General features: G+C 39.1%; 1 protein-coding gene across 2 annotated transcripts in view; it reads left to right on the top strand.

Annotated features, from left to right (window-relative positions):
- Positions 1-17255, top strand: part of CBLB (Cbl proto-oncogene B) — a 202724-nt gene that overhangs the window by 125370 nt on the left and 60099 nt on the right. For both annotated transcript variants that reach the window (XM_065423860.1, XM_065423859.1), the window contains 4 exons: positions 2204-2341; positions 3962-4049; positions 8327-8458; positions 12883-13086. In XM_065423860.1, the coding sequence (XP_065279932.1) occupies positions 2204-2341; positions 3962-4049; positions 8327-8458; positions 12883-13086 (562 nt within the window). The remainder of the gene's footprint in view (positions 1-2203; positions 2342-3961; positions 4050-8326; positions 8459-12882; positions 13087-17255) is intronic.

Below are 17255 nucleotides of genomic sequence, written 5' to 3'. Positions count from 1 at the left end.
TCTAGGGAGAGGGGGTGTGGACGGGTAAGGGGGTGCAAAGTAAAATGTTTGGGGACCACTGGCTTTCAGAACCCCCACTGTAAAAAGTGTTCCAGCACCACTGTTGTAGTTTAATCAGTATTACTTACAATATGTTGTTGTGTGAAAAGCACATACTTGCCTCATCAGTAATTGTCTGATATCAGAGGAGCTGTACATTGACAAAGTTAAAAAGGATCAAATTTGTGTGTGTGTGTGTGTGTGTGTGTGTGTGTATAATTTTTAAATAACTTGTGTTACTGTACCTATTGATTTATTCAGCTGAGCTAACTTTCACTATTTATGTTTATACTTCGTACTATTTGTGCTTTCCCCTTCACTCAGTTTTGGCAAATGCAAATACGAGTCACTTCATTCTTGTTCAGTTGTTTTCTAGCCAGTTTAGAGTGACCATATTTCCCAAAGGAAAAACAGGACACCGCATGGGGCTAGCCCAGGCCCCCCGCTTTCCTCCACCCCACACGGCGGGCTGGCCTGAGCCCCTTGCCTGAGCCCTGCGTCGTCCACCCCTCAGCTGGCATCATTGCCGAGCTCTGCCTGCCCCTCGCATGGGGTTGGGACTAGTGTCGCTGCTCGCTCAAGCAATACCCCTGCCTGAGCCCGGCCTCTCCTCCCACCCCTGCGAAACTGGCATTGCCGCTCCCCCCCACACCACTTTTTTGACAAAACTGGGCATTTGTCCTGTTTGCTCTTCTGAACTGATCACCAGTTGGCATAAACAAATGGGACAAATGCCCACTTTTGCCCAAAAGGTCAGGACAGCCGGGATAGGGCTTAAAAAAGGGACTGTCCCAGCCAGAACAAAGGACGTATGGTCACCCTAAGCCAGTTTCACTTTCTTTTTCTCACCTTTCATGTTCTAATGTTTAGATTTCTAACTCTTTAGGGGCACACTTATGTCTGACCGAAGAAATCTCCTGAAAATTGGCAGGATGAGGGGAATGTATTGGAGAATAATTTCCAATATTGGATTTTCTCTTTTAACAAAACCTAAATTATATCTTGTTACCTGGCCTGTAAAGGAATCTTGCTTTACCAGTTTAGATAACAAGTTGATACTGATCTCATGAACGTATGATAAAACCCAAATAAAAATGTCATGATGATTTTCAGAGTAGTGTGTTTTAGTTGATCATTAATGAAGTAAAAATAAGGACTGTGGGGTTATAAAGAAAAAAAAGTCTTTAAAAGATTCCTAGATTTTTTTTTTTAAGGCCAAAAGGGATTATTAGATCATTTAGTCTGACCTCCCGTAGCACGTAGGCCATAGAATTTAATTGTTATCCCATTAAAGTGTCCAATAACTAGTGATTAGCTAAAGCATATCTTCCAGAAAGGCATCCAATCTTGAACTGAAGACTTCAAAAGAAAATCTTATCCAAAGCTGCTTTAATGTTCCGTGTTACATAGAATTAATTTTAAGACCAACTTCTCTCTCTCTGATTAGTATCACATGGGAACTTGTTAGGTTACTTACGTGAAATATTAAACCTTCCAGAGAGAAATAGCTGATATAAAGTGAAATTGCTTGTTTGTTCACTTGAAAATGTTCTGGCAATTCTTAAGTTTTTGTTCAAAAGCCAATAAATAGAAACAAGTTACTCCTCCAGTGAAATCTTGGCCTCATTGAAGTCAATGGGTATTTTGTCATTAACTTCAATAAGGCCAGAATTTCACATTTTATATTTATTGTGGAGGAGGTACAACTTTCAGCAGTGATATTTCACACTACAAATCCGATCACCTCTCTGTGGCTGGTTTTCCTGTTTGAGCAATTAAAAACTGAGTTGCTGTCTGACATTGAAGATTCCATATTTTTTAGTAAGAGCAAGAATTAGCTCCCGCATTCTTGCCTATAATTTTCCTTTCTCTTCTATTGTGCAATGTGCTGTGCATGGTTTTTACTCCTGGCTGCGACCTGTTCTGTACAAAAGTGGCTGAATTTCAGTCATGCTGTATATATGTTATCAGAGAAGCTCTTCTGAGTACAGTACTTCAGAATAAAATAGGCTATATAAACATTGGGGCTGATCAGGATTTTTTGAAGTGAATTTTAAGTCCCAGAATCCCAATCCAGTGCCTTAACCACAAAACCACCTTTCCTTTCCATTTGTTTTGCCAAGCATTTTTATTAGAATTGACTTTGTAACCCATTGTCCTCCAGCTACATTTTCAGACTGAGTTGCACTCGACTGGGGCAGTGGGCCATTGGATACGTAACTGGTGATGGAAACATTTTGCAGACTATACCTCACAATAAGCCTTTATTTCAAGCTCTAATTGATGGCAGCCGGGAGGGATTGTGAGTACAAATGATAACTTTCATTTTATAAAATATTGATGTATTGCTTTGCTAATTCATAATTTAAAGCATCAAAAGATGCTTTGAAGTATTAGAAGTAATAGATGATATGGCTGTTTTGTAGTCATTTGGAAATCCATGACTATTATTTTTATTCATCTATAAGACACTTATTTCAAGGTAATGCAGTTAACCAAAGTTGACCATATTTTATGGCAGATAAATTCCAGGGGGAAATGAGATTGGGGAGTTATAATTTAAATTTTGTTTAATATAAAAGTCACAAGTGCGTAAGCTGATCATGCAGTTAGTTCTGCTAATTGCTCCTGTGTAATACTGGACAATGGATATTAAATATATTTGATAGCTTTGCCTATGCCTTAGGCCAAAAATGTCCCAAGTTTTTAATTTTTTGTGTGTGTGTGCGCGCACCAAACTTCAGGTTTTCTGGGGTTTTCCCTGAGAAGTTTGATCTTTTTATAAAGGTCTCAAGAATGTAAAAGTTCTGTGCAAAATTGTAACTTTTCTAAGAGTACATCGGTTCTGTGTGGTGAGTGTCACAAATAGGCATCTGTATCACTCTTGCAGGGTGTGTGTTTTTACACTTTTGGATTACTTTTAAAAGTAAATCCAAGTTTGCTGCTCTACTTCATCACCCAATTAATTCAATTAACAGGATAATTTAAAATGTTGAATGCTAAGTGGTTTTATCTGAGCAAAGTATCAGGATTCCTGTCTTGTAAAACAGAAGATGTGTTTTATTGTTGCTACTATAACATTTCTAGACAAGAACAACAGAAAAATAGAGTTAAGGTTGAGAGTACATATCAGTCATTTAGGGTGAGTGCATTACAGGAATGTTGTAATTATCCCAAATCCAAGTGTATTAAACCCAGATACGTTAAGGTATGGAAATACCCAGTCAGGAGACCCAGGCAACTTTAACTCTGCCCTTTAGTGGCACCATGCAATAATGATATCATTATGATGTATCCATTTTAATATATGGTCCCAGCTGAGATTAAACTGATTTTCAAAGGGGTGTGTGTGTGTGGGGGGGGGGGGTGTTTTAAATGTTACAATGAGGTTGAATCCCTGCTTCCAATATGAAACTCAATTGAACCTTAACTAACATCAAAATAGTTTTCTTCCTTACCCTACTATTTTAATATCCCTAGCTATTCTCATTTTAAGCCCATGCACTCTAAATATAGTCTCTTTTCATTATTTACTTAAATATAAACATAGATACAGTATTCTTCCCTTGCTATCATTTGCGTTCCATTGTGCTGAATTCTCAGCTACATGCATCACACTGAGCAACTAGAACTATGCAGATGGTGTTGAGATCACCGAGACTCTGTGTGGATATGCGGGCCCAACTAAGCATATTCTGTTGCAAGATGACCTAAAATAGTGCCAAGGATAATTTTAGTATAATTCAATTCTGTTTAACCAATTGCCAATTGTTCAAAGAAATTGGGAGTATGCTCAGGAGAGATAAGATACATTTTAATCAATATCCGATATTTCCTTATTGGCTATCCAGAATTTCATAGATTTACTTTAACCATGAAAATTGTGGGCATATAAATCTTAATAATAATTTGTGTAATTCAGCTATCTGTACCCAGATGGACGAAGTTATAATCCTGATCTGACAGGATTATGTGAACCTACTCCACATGATCACATAAAAGTTACACAGGTATGTTGCATGTTCCCTGTTTGCTTGGTGCCCTATCCGCCGGTGATAAGTTTTTATTAAAATATTAGAGAAACATTATTAAGATTATGTGCTTGACCAGAAAGGGGTTTGAGAAAGAATTGGATGGCAAGTCTTAAAATCTAAAGATAATGGTAATTCAGATCTCTTTTTTTTTTTTTTTTTTTAAGTTTTGTTTTAACCATGTTTTGGGAGCGGGAAATTTTCACAGCTGCTAAACATTTTCGTACATTGTGTGCTGAAGGGTTATGAAGTTTAATATTTTGTAATAGTGATGTGTGGACTGGGAAGTAAAGTAAGGCTTGGAAGTCACTTTGAAGTCAGAATATCCAACTGTATAGAGCTTGCAGAAAGAAAGTACATGGGGTATTATCGGAAGGTTACCATTTCCTAGTGTGTGTCTTATTTTCCCCTGTGTGTGCTGTACAAACTGGAGGGAATTCAGGGGAAAGGAACACATTATTAAAAGGCTGAAGGGAATGACTTATTTGGGAAACTTAAAATACCTAAATATATGTATAGTTTGGCTTAGCAGTGGCATGACACCAGTCTGCAGATATTTGAAACTAGAGGAAAGGGAATTATACCCCTTTGTACAATGGTACACAATTAGAAGGAAAGGAAGATTATAGGCTAATTATTAGGAGAATCTTCCTGACAGCGACATCTATAAACTTTGGGATAGTCTCCGGGGAAGTTGTGGAAGAGCTGGAAAGCGCTTATATTGACCAGACACAACTTTGTACAATGTTTGATGAAATATTCTTGCGTTGACTGCAGAGGAAGGCCCAGATGACCTATTGGGTCTTTGGCAGTTCTAAATGCTGTTTGTGTACCACGTTTACAGAATTTACAGGAAGAAAAATGTTATTTGCAACACGTCGGATTAGTGGGAACTCATTATTAAAATGTCTATCCCTGAGTAGGAGACCTTCTAAAATGATTGTTTGTCTGAGGAATGTGTGGAAACTTCCAGAAGGCTGACCCCTTCTTCTCCCTGTGTTCTTTATACTAATATTGAAAGAATGAAGCCTAGGGCTATGTAGATGTTTTTACATGCAGGAAAAGGCCACCTGGCCCAAAATTCTTGCCCTTTTTGATTGTTTAAGAACCCCCTACTGCTCTTCTGCATAGTGCCTTTCTTCTCCAAAGGTCAGTCTTGATGTATGTTGAAGTCAAAGGGGCAAATCCTCACCTCTTATTCTAGCTGCATTGCTTGGCTCTGGCAGCTGGAAAGCTGGTTTAACTGACTGCTGCTGATTCCCCTGGTATGAGGGAATCCCTAAGTGGCATAAATCCAGCATAGCTGGCTCTATTCTAGAACCCTCCCAATCACCTTCTCCAGTACTGGGGATGTGGCTGGAATGCTGCTGTTGTCCATGAACCTGGGATCCCTTCAAGCATACCTAACTGGTGTAGGTTAGAACACCGCTGGGGTTGCTAGAAACTATGACAGAAACTATGTAGAACTGGCTCCAGGAGCAAGTTGCTGCTCATGGCTCATCTGTGGGGAAGCACCACAACTGTGCTTGGTGCGTACTGGCGGCAGCTGAGAGTCTGGGGCATGCGCTTTACTTTTTCCCAGTACCTTATTGCCATCTGCTTATTGCCATCTGACTTGGGTCCTTAATTTATTCCATTTTTCCTAAACTTGTGTACCTCCTTTCCTTAGTACTAGAAACTGTATCACAGTGTAAATAATTTGCCTGCCAACCTTCAAACCCTTTCTCAATTCTGGAATCTTTTGCTATATCTGTGTTTCATCTATTATATATAAAGATTCCAGGGTTGTCTTATCTTGTCTGTCTTATCACTCTGAAGATAGAATGTCCGTTGAGTCAGTGTGAAGTGATGGAAACCACTACCAGCATGGTTGAGTGCGTTTTGTTCAGAATATCACCAGGTTTAATCATCAGTGGGCTTTATGGTCTGTTATCATCCAATTTTTAATTTCATAGTCATTTTGACCTTAAGTATTACACCCAGGCTGTGTACAGCTGCAGTAAGGCGTGTATCTATGCCGTGCCGAGAGTCCTAGACCATTGTGATATCCGAGGTAACTCAACCAATCACCATGCTCACTTTACAGCCAATTTACCTGGACCAACTGCCATAGTTATCCAAAACCACCCACAGAACCACACAACATACCCCTCTATATAACACAGCCCCTCACCACAGCACATTCCCCACCTGCACAAATCAACACAACATTCCCCAGCACAATCCCCAGACACAAACCCCCACACAGTAGCCGCTCACTGCAGCATGCCCCTTTATTTGCCACCCGCACAAATCAACACAACCAGGACCCACAATAGCCCCTTACTGCAGCACACACCCCTCATTCGCCTCCTGCACAACTAAACAGAAACCTCCAGGGCAACACATCTCCCAGCATACCTGTAGACATAAATCACCTGAACTAGCACACAAAATGACCCCAAACACACACACACTCCCTCACTGCAGCACACACCCCTCATTTGCTACCACGACAAATGAACACAACCACACACACACACACAGAGTAACACCAAATACATGTAGCCTCTCACCTCAGCACACACCTTTCATTCACCTGCACAAATCAGCAAAAATCTCCCAGAACTAAATTAAATTAAAATTAAATTAATGGAGATATCCTATCGCCTAGAACTGGAAGGGACCTTGAAAGGTCATCGAGTCCAGCCCCCTGCCTTCACTATCAGGACCAAGTACTGATTTTGCTCCAGATCCCTAAATGGCCCCCTCAAGGATTGAACTCACAACCCTGGGTTTAGCAGGCCAATGCTCAAACCACTGAGCTATCCCTCCCCCCTACACACACTCGCCCAAGTCATCAGTTTACAGTTTGTTACAGTTGGCTGCCTGCCCCAACAGCACAGCGAGCACACACAATACTTCCAGACACACACAGCTATAAAATTGGTACGCACGTTACCCAAATACTCACCATAAAGCCATAAACTTGAGTTATTTGTGTTACAGTAGCTCCTGGTGGCCTCTACTGGGATCAGGGCCCCATTATGATGATTACTGAACAAATACACAGTGCTAGAAAGAGACCCTTCCCCCAAGAGCTTCCAATTGAAATAGACAGGTGGGAGGGGATGAGGTAAATGCCATTCAGCGAGTCTGTGCCATCAGTTATTGTTCAGTAGCATACAAGAAATGAAGTTCAATCTCCATTCCCAAATAGACGGTGAGCACATCCCCATAATCACCATCGCAGATGGCACCCACGTTGGCACTCTTATGGGGAGGCTAAAGACTGAATGAGATGTGCAGAATGAGCTTCTCTTGTTACGCTATTCCCCTTGTTATTATTCCCCTTGCTGTTTTCAGTGTGTCTGTAAGGGGTGGTCTCTCTGTATGTGTGTTGAGGCACGTGAGGGCAGATTGGGGAAGCTCACGTTTCCATTGACCGTACTGTATCTGTTCTGTGGCTAAATAAAGGAATTGGCTCCTCGCAGCTGTCAGTCTAGCAGTTTGCATCAGCACTAGATTCACACTAAAAATAAACTACGTAAAAATCACTGTTACTGTGAGTCATAATTTACCTCCTATTCATCCTCCCCTGTGACCTCCAGACCCTTGTTCATTTTCCTCTTCTAAATTACAAACAAGGAAGGCAGTATCCTTTCCTTGGCATTGAAATGACAATTGAGAAAGGCACAGCCCCCTGTAATAACTGATTACGTGGAGAAGCCAGGTCACAGCTTCCCAAACTCCAAGCTGTGGAATGATGGAGTTAAAGCAACGTCAAAGCTACTTACACACACAAAACCTGACAGCCAGGAACAGAGCTGTGCAATCCAGTTTTTTTTTCATGTTTCTGATTTTATTAATGATACTTATTATTAGATTCTGGACCCCTCCCCCCTAAATTTTCCAAAGTAACTTGTCCTAAAAGTTGATGATGGAGTTAATAAATGTTCCTTTTTTATAATTTGAATATATTTCTAATAGTGAGAATTTAGAAACACAAGTTTTATTTTATTGATAATGTTTATAGAAATGGCATTAGAAGAACAGGACTATTAAATGTATTTTTTAAGAAGCAAAAAAAAAATTTGGATTGTCTGTAACCTCCATATGGCTGTCAAATAGATGTTACAGTAGTGCTGTGTACTACTAAGAAAGGTAAGCCAGGTGGGAAGTCCAGTATAATGTGCTTGCCATAAGTAGTATTTAAGCATATTTCACTATTTACTGATCATACTAGTGACACTGACCTTGACTTTCTCTTGTTCCAGGAACAATATGAATTGTACTGTGAAATGGGTTCCACTTTCCAGCTGTGTAAAATCTGTGCAGAGAATGATAAAGATGTGAAGATTGAGCCTTGTGGACATCTCATGTGCACTTCTTGTCTTACAGCATGGCAGGTACAGTCATAATTCAAGCAGCAGACAATAAGGATGGATTGCTTTATTATTCCCCTTACTGTTTTCAGTGTGTCTTTCCTGTTCACCTCATCCTTTTCTGGCATTCAGTAAGGTCACAACCTTATACACTTTTAAAATGGTAAACTCAGTACAATTTATGGGCTTAATTCTTGCACCTGAGAAAGCTAATACAGGAATCCTTAGCATCTGAGCTGCGTGGCTTGGTGACTGCATTTGCTGATTGCTGCTATTAGAAACCTTTTGCCAGATCAGGGTCTAGTCAAGAGATGAATGCTGGGCCCCTGGTTGCCCACTCAACCACGTGGGTTGCTTTATGAAGTGAGCTGACGGAAAGGTGAGGGCAGGCAGCAGCTGGGAGTTATATAATTGACTGTACAGAGTTTTGTGATGCATGAGGTCTTTATAGTGTTCCCTAGTGATCAGCTCACTTGAATGAGGGGACAAAATGCGTTTGAGAGTTTTTAACAACTAGGTCATTGGTTCAGATTGCACTCATGATGGTAGTAACAACACGTTTACCTTCTGATAGTGATTGGCCTGTGAAAAATGAGTTCATGATCTCGGTCCACTTCCCAGTGGACGGTGCCAGCATCACAAAAACCCACCTCCACAGTTTTTTATTACAGTTGTTGGCTGTCTGTGAAATTATTCTCTCACTTACAGAAGTGAATGTGCTGGAAAGAGCTTGTGGTGGCACAATTTGGGGAAGTCTGTCCAGCTCCTGTCCATGCTATATCAGTTCTGTGGAAAAAGAGCATTAGTGCCTTTAGTTCAGCATATTTAATAAACAGGATGATTTAAAAAATTGCAGAGAGAGCGGGTTGCAAACCCTTTAAAAATGCAGAGAGAAGTTATTCCTCATTACAGATCACAGCTTTAGGATTTCTCCTGATGGTTCTTTTGAAAATGAATCTTTTCAGTATTACTACTTTGAGCAAGTTGCCTCACTTTTCCTCTGCCTCTGTTTTGCTGTCACTTAATGTGTTTGTACACTGTGTACCACAATGAGGTGCCAGTCTTGGGGTGCAATGGTAATACAAATAATGAATAAGAAGAATAGAAATAGAGGCCCTGATTCGTGTCTCATTTTCATTGGTTTTATGCCGGCATACCTCCACTAACTTCAGTGGAGCTCCTTCTGGCTCAAAATCTGATCAGAAATCTTTTTCAGATTCCCAGCTAAAGTGTAATCATTAGCAAGGCAACTCTTAATGAAAAAATGAGCACTGGGTTTTTCTTCCATTAGCAATTACATTTTCAATTTAATCAAACTTCATTGCAGATTTAACTCCTGTATAATTAATGAGAAGATGAAGAAACATACTGTAGCAATGTCAGTTGTTACAGGCTGCCAGTGGGTTAGTGTTTAATTGCTGTCATAATGGCTCATTAGACATGCCTCAGGAGAGATTTCCAATACTTTTTCCCCTCATAGTGAAACATCTGTGTTATTTAATAAATTGAATAAGCAACTTCAAATCTTCATAGAATGCTAAACATGATACAGTGGAAGTCAGTTTGCAACAGTCTTTTATTTGGGAATCTTTAATTTAGCTTATTACTTTTACATTACACAGACAGTAAAAGGGTCATTAACAATTCTTTCCCCCCAGAAAACTATTTTTTCTGAACTGTAACAGTCTGTTCTGTTAGGAGTATATATGTATACAAAATTGCATTATTCTGCATCATGTCTAAACTTATGCAGAGTATGGGAGCTGCATATTCAGTTTTTGCAATAACATAGCTACATACATGTTTATGCATGGGTAGGTATATTTTGGCATGTGTATGCCTGTAGATATCACTTCTTGTTTTCATTTACTATTGTAGCATGCAAAGCTCGGCTGATGGTAATTTTATTTTTGTGTTACTAGACATGATTTAATATTTTGGAAAAGGTGAGGGCAGACTGGCAGTCATGGAAAATGGAATTCTCTGACAAGCCAAGTACAGTATAAGCACTGCCATTTTAGCATGCACCAACCCTGTTCTGTAGGGCTACTTCTATGGTATAACTGTGCAAGGGATGCTAGCCCTAGGGAGATATTTCTGTTGACTGTATAATGGTAACCACTGTAGGTCCATGCAGTTCATAGCGTCTCTCCTCAGACTTTCAACAATGATGACCATTGTGATGGTTTTTTTTGTGATATGGCCACAAATGCTATCAGAAGTAATTAGTTCAACTTATTTCACAAAGGCAGCCCAGTGGTACTTAGATGACAATTTACATTCAACACAGATTGGATTCGATTGAAACCAGTGTTCTGAAGGTGAAAGGCTACATATTTCAAGGCAGTTTCCTTAGCTGATTATTTCTGAGATGCACCATACTTGTGTCTCCTGGTATTACCATTTATGTAAAACCGTTTTGTTTTGTGGCATATATTTTTATAGTATAACTGACTGCAGTCAGAAAGATGTTCAATTTTAGGGTCTGTAGGACCCTGTTCAGGAAGATATGTAAGCACACCCTGAACTTCAAGCTCATGAGTAGGACCTTTGATTTCAATAGGAGAACTCCATGTGCTTTTAAAGGTAGGTGCTTAAATATCTTCCTGAATAGGGGTTTGTACGTTGAATTTGTAAACGCTATGAGTGTGTATTACTTTGTACAGTATATTAATATTAAAAGTTTTCATAAGTCTTTGCTCATATTCAGCAACACAATGGTCATGTGCAGTTTTGTACATGAAAAATGTTGACACTTTGTACTGTTTAGTTAGCTTGGCGAAGAGAAACTAGTTTGACCGGAAGCATCCCCTGACTAGGTGGGGCACATAGTGTGTCTACAGTCCACTGTGCAAACTACTGACATTGGTAGGTAGGTAGAGAAAACAGAGTAGTAATTAAACTTTTTTTGGAGGGGGGGGGGGCTGCTCTGCAACATGTTAGTTGTCTAGAAAAGTAAAAGGAATGCATGATAGATCCAACCACAAAAGAGATTCCCTCGAAATGAAGTTGTGTTTAAACTATTGGTTAGGGTTTTGGGCCCTAGTACTGATGTCCGCCCAATAAATCAAGAAATGTGTGGGATACTATCTCAGAAAATAGGACAAGGATGAAAGTCTTTATTTATTTTTTATTTCGCATTAAAGGATAAGTATACATGCTTGTTTTACATAACTCTGCTTAGTCGGTGAGTAACATGCCTACTCCCCATAGTAATTAATGTATTGGATCTTCAGATACAGAAGTGAAATTCAGCATTAAGCTTGTAAATGGAAGCACTTGGGGGAAAAAAGTTACTGCAGTCATGATGCAGCACTCTAGTTTTCTTGCCTTAAGGGGTGGTACACTGATAGACTGTAAAGCATTAGTCAGAGTACTAATGTTGACAGACTATAGGCTACAGTAAAGTATTGCCAGATAAAATAAGGTCTGTTCTTTCATCCTTAAGAATTGAATTGAGCTTGCTTGAAATTTCAGGATAGTGTTTTGTAAGCGGTGAGTTAATACTGATGCCCTTATCACTCTTTAGCCAACTCTTTATCTAACATTACAAATAAAAGGTGTCAAAATTATAGATAAGAAGCTCTGAAACCTTGACATAATTTCTGAATTTAAATCAAATTAGTTTCGACTTCTACAGTTCAGATGCAGATCTGAATTAATACAATGCAGTAGTGGTCACATACGCATCATGCCAGTCAAAAACAATTATTTTTTTTAGTTACTTTTACTACTACTCTGTAATGTGATCTTGTCCGTTAGAGCTTTAAAAAGTTGAAGGGCCAAATCTTGCTTGCTTTACTCACCAGTGAAGTCTATAGGATTACTCAAATGAGAAAGGCAAACAGAATCTGGCTTTTTGAAAGCCACTTGGCATACTACCTTGGCATTTCTTAGAGATGTTTTATCAAAGATTTTGATGACTGACACACAAAAATCATGTGTATGAAAAGCTCTTGATCTAATTTCTTGCAGAGCTAACCAACAGAAAAGCTTCTGTTCATGTGTTTGTTAACAATGCAGTCAAACATCACTGAGATCTATGGTTTTGGATTTTCTGATGTCTATCTGTGAATGAGCATTGAAATGTAAGCCTAAAAGGCAAAGTGTTATATTTGGCATTTTGGTGGTTTTAAGTTAACAATTTAGAAAATTGTTATGTTTTGATGATTATTTTATTTAAAAGTCAACTTTTTAAAAAAAACAACCTCATTTGCAATAATGACCATGTTAAAATAAATATAAATATATTTATTTTTATAAAATGTATGTATGTATAAAATTCAGGCCACTAGTGGAATGAATTACTTTGTCCAGTAAAATATCTGTGGACGTGTTTCTGATTTGCACCAAGACCTCTTTACACATTGCCAGAATCCAATAGAGGGACCTTAGCATAAACAAGAATATGACCCTCTATCTAAAATAATACTTTTGTTTTTGTGCAGGAATCCGATGGTCAGGGCTGTCCTTTCTGCCGATGTGAAATCAAAGGAACTGAACCAATAATTGTAGACCCTTTTGATCCAAGGGATGAAAACTCCAGGTGCTGCAGTATTATAGATAGTTTTAGTATGCCCATGCTAGACTTGGACGATGATGATGACAGAGAAGAATCTTTAATGATGAATCGGTTGGCTTCAGTACGAAAGGTAAATGTTTAACAATTGCATCATGCTGAATCAAATACATTTGTAAATCTGTAGTAACCAGTGAGCAGTGTAATTGCACATTAAAAGGTCTTGTAGTTTACTGAATAGATGTCAGGATGGTGAAGCACTATGCATTTCATAAAAACTGTAGCCATAAAAATGAATTAAAACAAGAGTAGAATATTCTTGTCTATTGAATGGGGAAAATGGGTCACCTTCTCATATTTGGTAAATTGGGTTAACTCGTTTGAGTAAAGTGGAGCTACATCAGTTTATACCAGCTAAGAATCTGGCCCTGGTTTGGTATTAGGCTTTTAAAAAATATATCAACTTGTAGCAGGTTTGTCTTTGGCTCTTCTCCCCCATAATCATTGACCTTAGTTGGAATCCTTTGTACTCCTTGTTTCTGGTATAATTGGCTGGATATTGTGGACCTTACTGCTTTTTTATTTAAACATTTATTCCAATTTATTTTAAATTGGTAGTATTCAGATTTTATTACTATACTGTGGTACAGATACTCTCATGGAATACTATCTTCTTTGCATCACTGTCTTTTAAAATGTGCTTTTTTTTTTTTTACAAAGCCTTGTACAAAGGCCACATACTAGATCAAATATTCATTTTGGAATTATTTCTTCAACCTATAACAGCTTAATTTATCATTTCCCAATCATTGTGTTTGCTTTTATTAAAGAGCACTCCATTCTTTTATCCCAGAATGTATGTCAATCAATGTCCTCATTTACGTACAGTATGTTTTGGGTTTTATCTGCCATTTCTGATACTCTTCCAGACCTCTTGTGTCAGAAGCATCATTATCTCTCTCTGTTGAAAAACTGCCTGATGTTGGGAACCTATTCACCACCACCTCTCTGCCTTTTTATTGCCAACCATACCCTAACTTCTGTATGTGGTACTAAAGAACTTTTAGCCTTAAGTTGATGGGCTTTCATAATATTACTTTTATGACCAGGTATAATACAATAAGCTTTTATCAGAGATAAATTGATTAAAAAACAATCACAAACCATTAAGTACCCTACAGTAGTATATAGTACAGTGAAGAGCAAGGCATAAACTAGATTAGTTAATTTGAATAGTCCGTGTTCAGCATTTCACTCTATTGCTTTAAAAGTATTTTAAAAGCTTTGAGATTCATCCTCCCCACTGCCCATGAATCTTACCTTACATTCAGCAAAGGCTAGATGCTAATCATTTTAGTTCTGAAGACTGGAAACATTCTTTCCAAAGTGACTCCAGCCTTTTTCCATTCTTGTTTGCCCCTGAAGTTTCAAGTGGAAAATGCAGAATTGTAAAGTGAGTTGGATGAATTTCAGCCCAGTGTTCCCTCTTGATCTGGAAGGTGTTCTTGCAACTGAGGCCTCTGCTTGGATTCAGTGCCAGTTAAGGGGTGCAAATACCCTTTTCCCCGTGGTTTTTGCACTTGCTCCAAGTCTTCCTGGGTTGCAAAGCCAGAGACAGGACATGGTTCAACCACTTTTATCAATACAGTATCAATCTATCAATGCAGCTGCTACAGGAACAGTCTGGAGTGTTACCCACACAGTTCCGGAGCAAGAGAGGGGGAGTCCCAAGGTCCCTGTGAGGTTGGGGGATGGGGGGGGGGGAAACAGTTTCAGGGTTTATACAGAGCCTTTTGGTAGTGCTTTCAAAAGTGTGCTTCTCTCTTCAAATCTCTTCATATTCAACATTTCTTCTGAGCCTGTTAGAAGAAACACTTTTCCCTGTGGCATTACATAGGTTTTATTCTTTCTGCATTCTTTATTGGTTTCAGTAAGTGCTTTTTAATGTGTTTGAGGCTACATGATGGCTCTGTCCCTCATGGCTCTATTGCACAATGTCACTTGAGGTGCTTGTGCAGTGTAGATGAGATGATAAACTCATTCATTTAGTTCTTTCAGCCAGTCCATGCATGTGCCTTCTCATACTCTAAAGGTAAGTGTCTCAGAACAGATCATGTGTATTTCCAGAAAATTGAAGAGCAGCTTATAGGCACTGAAACCGATTTTACTGTTATTCCCATCTCTGTGGCTGAACTGTGACCACTCATTCCTTCTGTCTGCTCCTAGAAATTTAAAATCACTGTGATCCATTTGCTTTTTGCAGGGCATCACATAAGGTAGTAAAGACTTTCTTCTTACTGCTGTAGAATATTGCTGCATTGGGATACTTGCTTTCTTTAACTAACACTATTGTGTTTTTTCTATTGTCTTATTATTTCAATTTGTTGGTTGGCCTCCCAGTATATGGGATTTTAAATCAAATCTACATTGCTGATCCAGACTCCTGCAAGTTTAGAGTACTTACTGTGAATATGAAATGCAGCAGCATAAATCTAGCTCTTACTACTTCATTCACACATGTTCATTTATTACAGGCATTTGTAGGGGCTGCCTCTCCATAGCTCCCTACTCGTGCACCATTAAATTAAAGCACAAACGCATCATCCCTGAAGAGCTAATAAATTGACTGTGTCCTAAATCACACACTGGCCAGTAAAGCTCACCTAGCTGAGAACGCTGCAGTTAATTTAAAAATAAAATATCTTGCCCCATGTCCTAGCAGTGGCCAGATGTGAGCTGTGACAGGCACACCGGAGGAGGCAACTTCCAGAGATATGTCCACTCCACTGGGAAGGCTCATCTGCCCCGGCATTCATCCCTGAGGGTAAACAGCAAGAGCATTCTGTTTGATCACTAATATCCTGGTGCTGTATCGAAGTAGAGGCGGTCTTAGAGCTAAGCACAGTCCTAAGCCACCAGGATGAAGCCCATGAATTGCACTTGGAAGCATATTATGAGATAGCATAGAATATGAATCACAGATGCTATATGCTCATATCATCCTGCTCTGAGAAAGGATGGGTGGGCACGTTCATCATTAACTGAAGCTCCTGAGTGGTCTCCTTTGGGAACTCTGAATAGAGCACTTTGCAGTTGTTCAGCCTAGAGGTAAGAAAGGCCTGTGTACTGTGACAAGGTTGCAGTCTCTGGCCAGCCAAAGATGGTTAAACACTTGGAACTGTTTTTGGGGAATCTGCTAAGGCCTCTAAGCTGAGGCAGTAGTCATTATAGCCTTTGTGATTCCCTCATGATCTATTTTCCAACCACCATTGTCAGCTCCATCTTATCTGTATTGAAGGTAAGTCATCTGTCTTCCAAAGCCCTATCGCCGCTGAGCAGTGTGGAAGCAAAGAGAACACAGAATCATAGTGCAGTAAGGAAGCAGCATGTTGATGATACTGCAATGCAGAATTGCTCACCATGACCTAGCAGCTTTGACATACATGTTTCGACCAGGTGGAGGTGGCAAGATAAAATCCCCCAGAACCTCTCAGTAGAGATTCTGTGGGGAAGAAGAGTAGTTGCTTATCACAAACCACCTTGGTCTTCCTAAAGGAATGAGTGGAATAAACAGTTCACTTTTCTGTGGATCCAGTCATCTTAGCTAGGTACAGTAGAGCTCCTATTTTTCCAAACTAATTGGGTATTGAGAAATTCATAATTTTGAAAAGGTTTATAAAATTGAACATCTCAAAATTACAGCAGGTGCAGTGCATAAGCCATATGATGTTTTACATCACTTTCTTCATATTCTTTGAACCATTGCAAGGTAATTTCCAATGCATTTAAGGCAATGGAATGTGAAGGGATGTTGACTTGTTCATCAACATCAATTTCATCATGCAATTATTATTTTTTCCTTTGGAGAAAAAATGGTTCATATAATAACACTGCTCTACAGCCAAAATGCTTCTGAAATAAATGTAGTCAAACTTTACTAATTCTGGGTCACTGAGAATGAAAATGATGCTTAAAATTGTTGATTGGCTCTAGTTTTCAAGATATGCTATTGGGTCAGTATATACGACCCTTGACTTGGGAATGGCGGAGGATAAGTGAGTTATAAAGGGAAGGGATCTCAATTTAAACCAGAAATGACTACAATACATCTTTGACTGGATCTATGAATAAATCTATGACTGGGTTTGGACAGTACTTGCTTTTTAGGCAAAACAATGAATGATGCAATCTGAAGCTGGTATTGCGTCATACATGATATGAATTGCATCATGTTATTCCTAGAAGTCATGGATGATGCAATCATAACGAAGCTTACATCACTCTGCTGAACAAATTGCCCTA

Source organism: Emys orbicularis, chromosome 1, assembly GCF_028017835.1.
Source record: "Emys orbicularis isolate rEmyOrb1 chromosome 1, rEmyOrb1.hap1, whole genome shotgun sequence".
Lineage (NCBI taxonomy): Eukaryota > Metazoa > Chordata > Testudines > Emydidae > Emys > Emys orbicularis.
The sequence above is the reverse complement of the archived record's forward strand: the minus strand, read 5'-3'. Positions and strand labels throughout refer to the sequence as shown.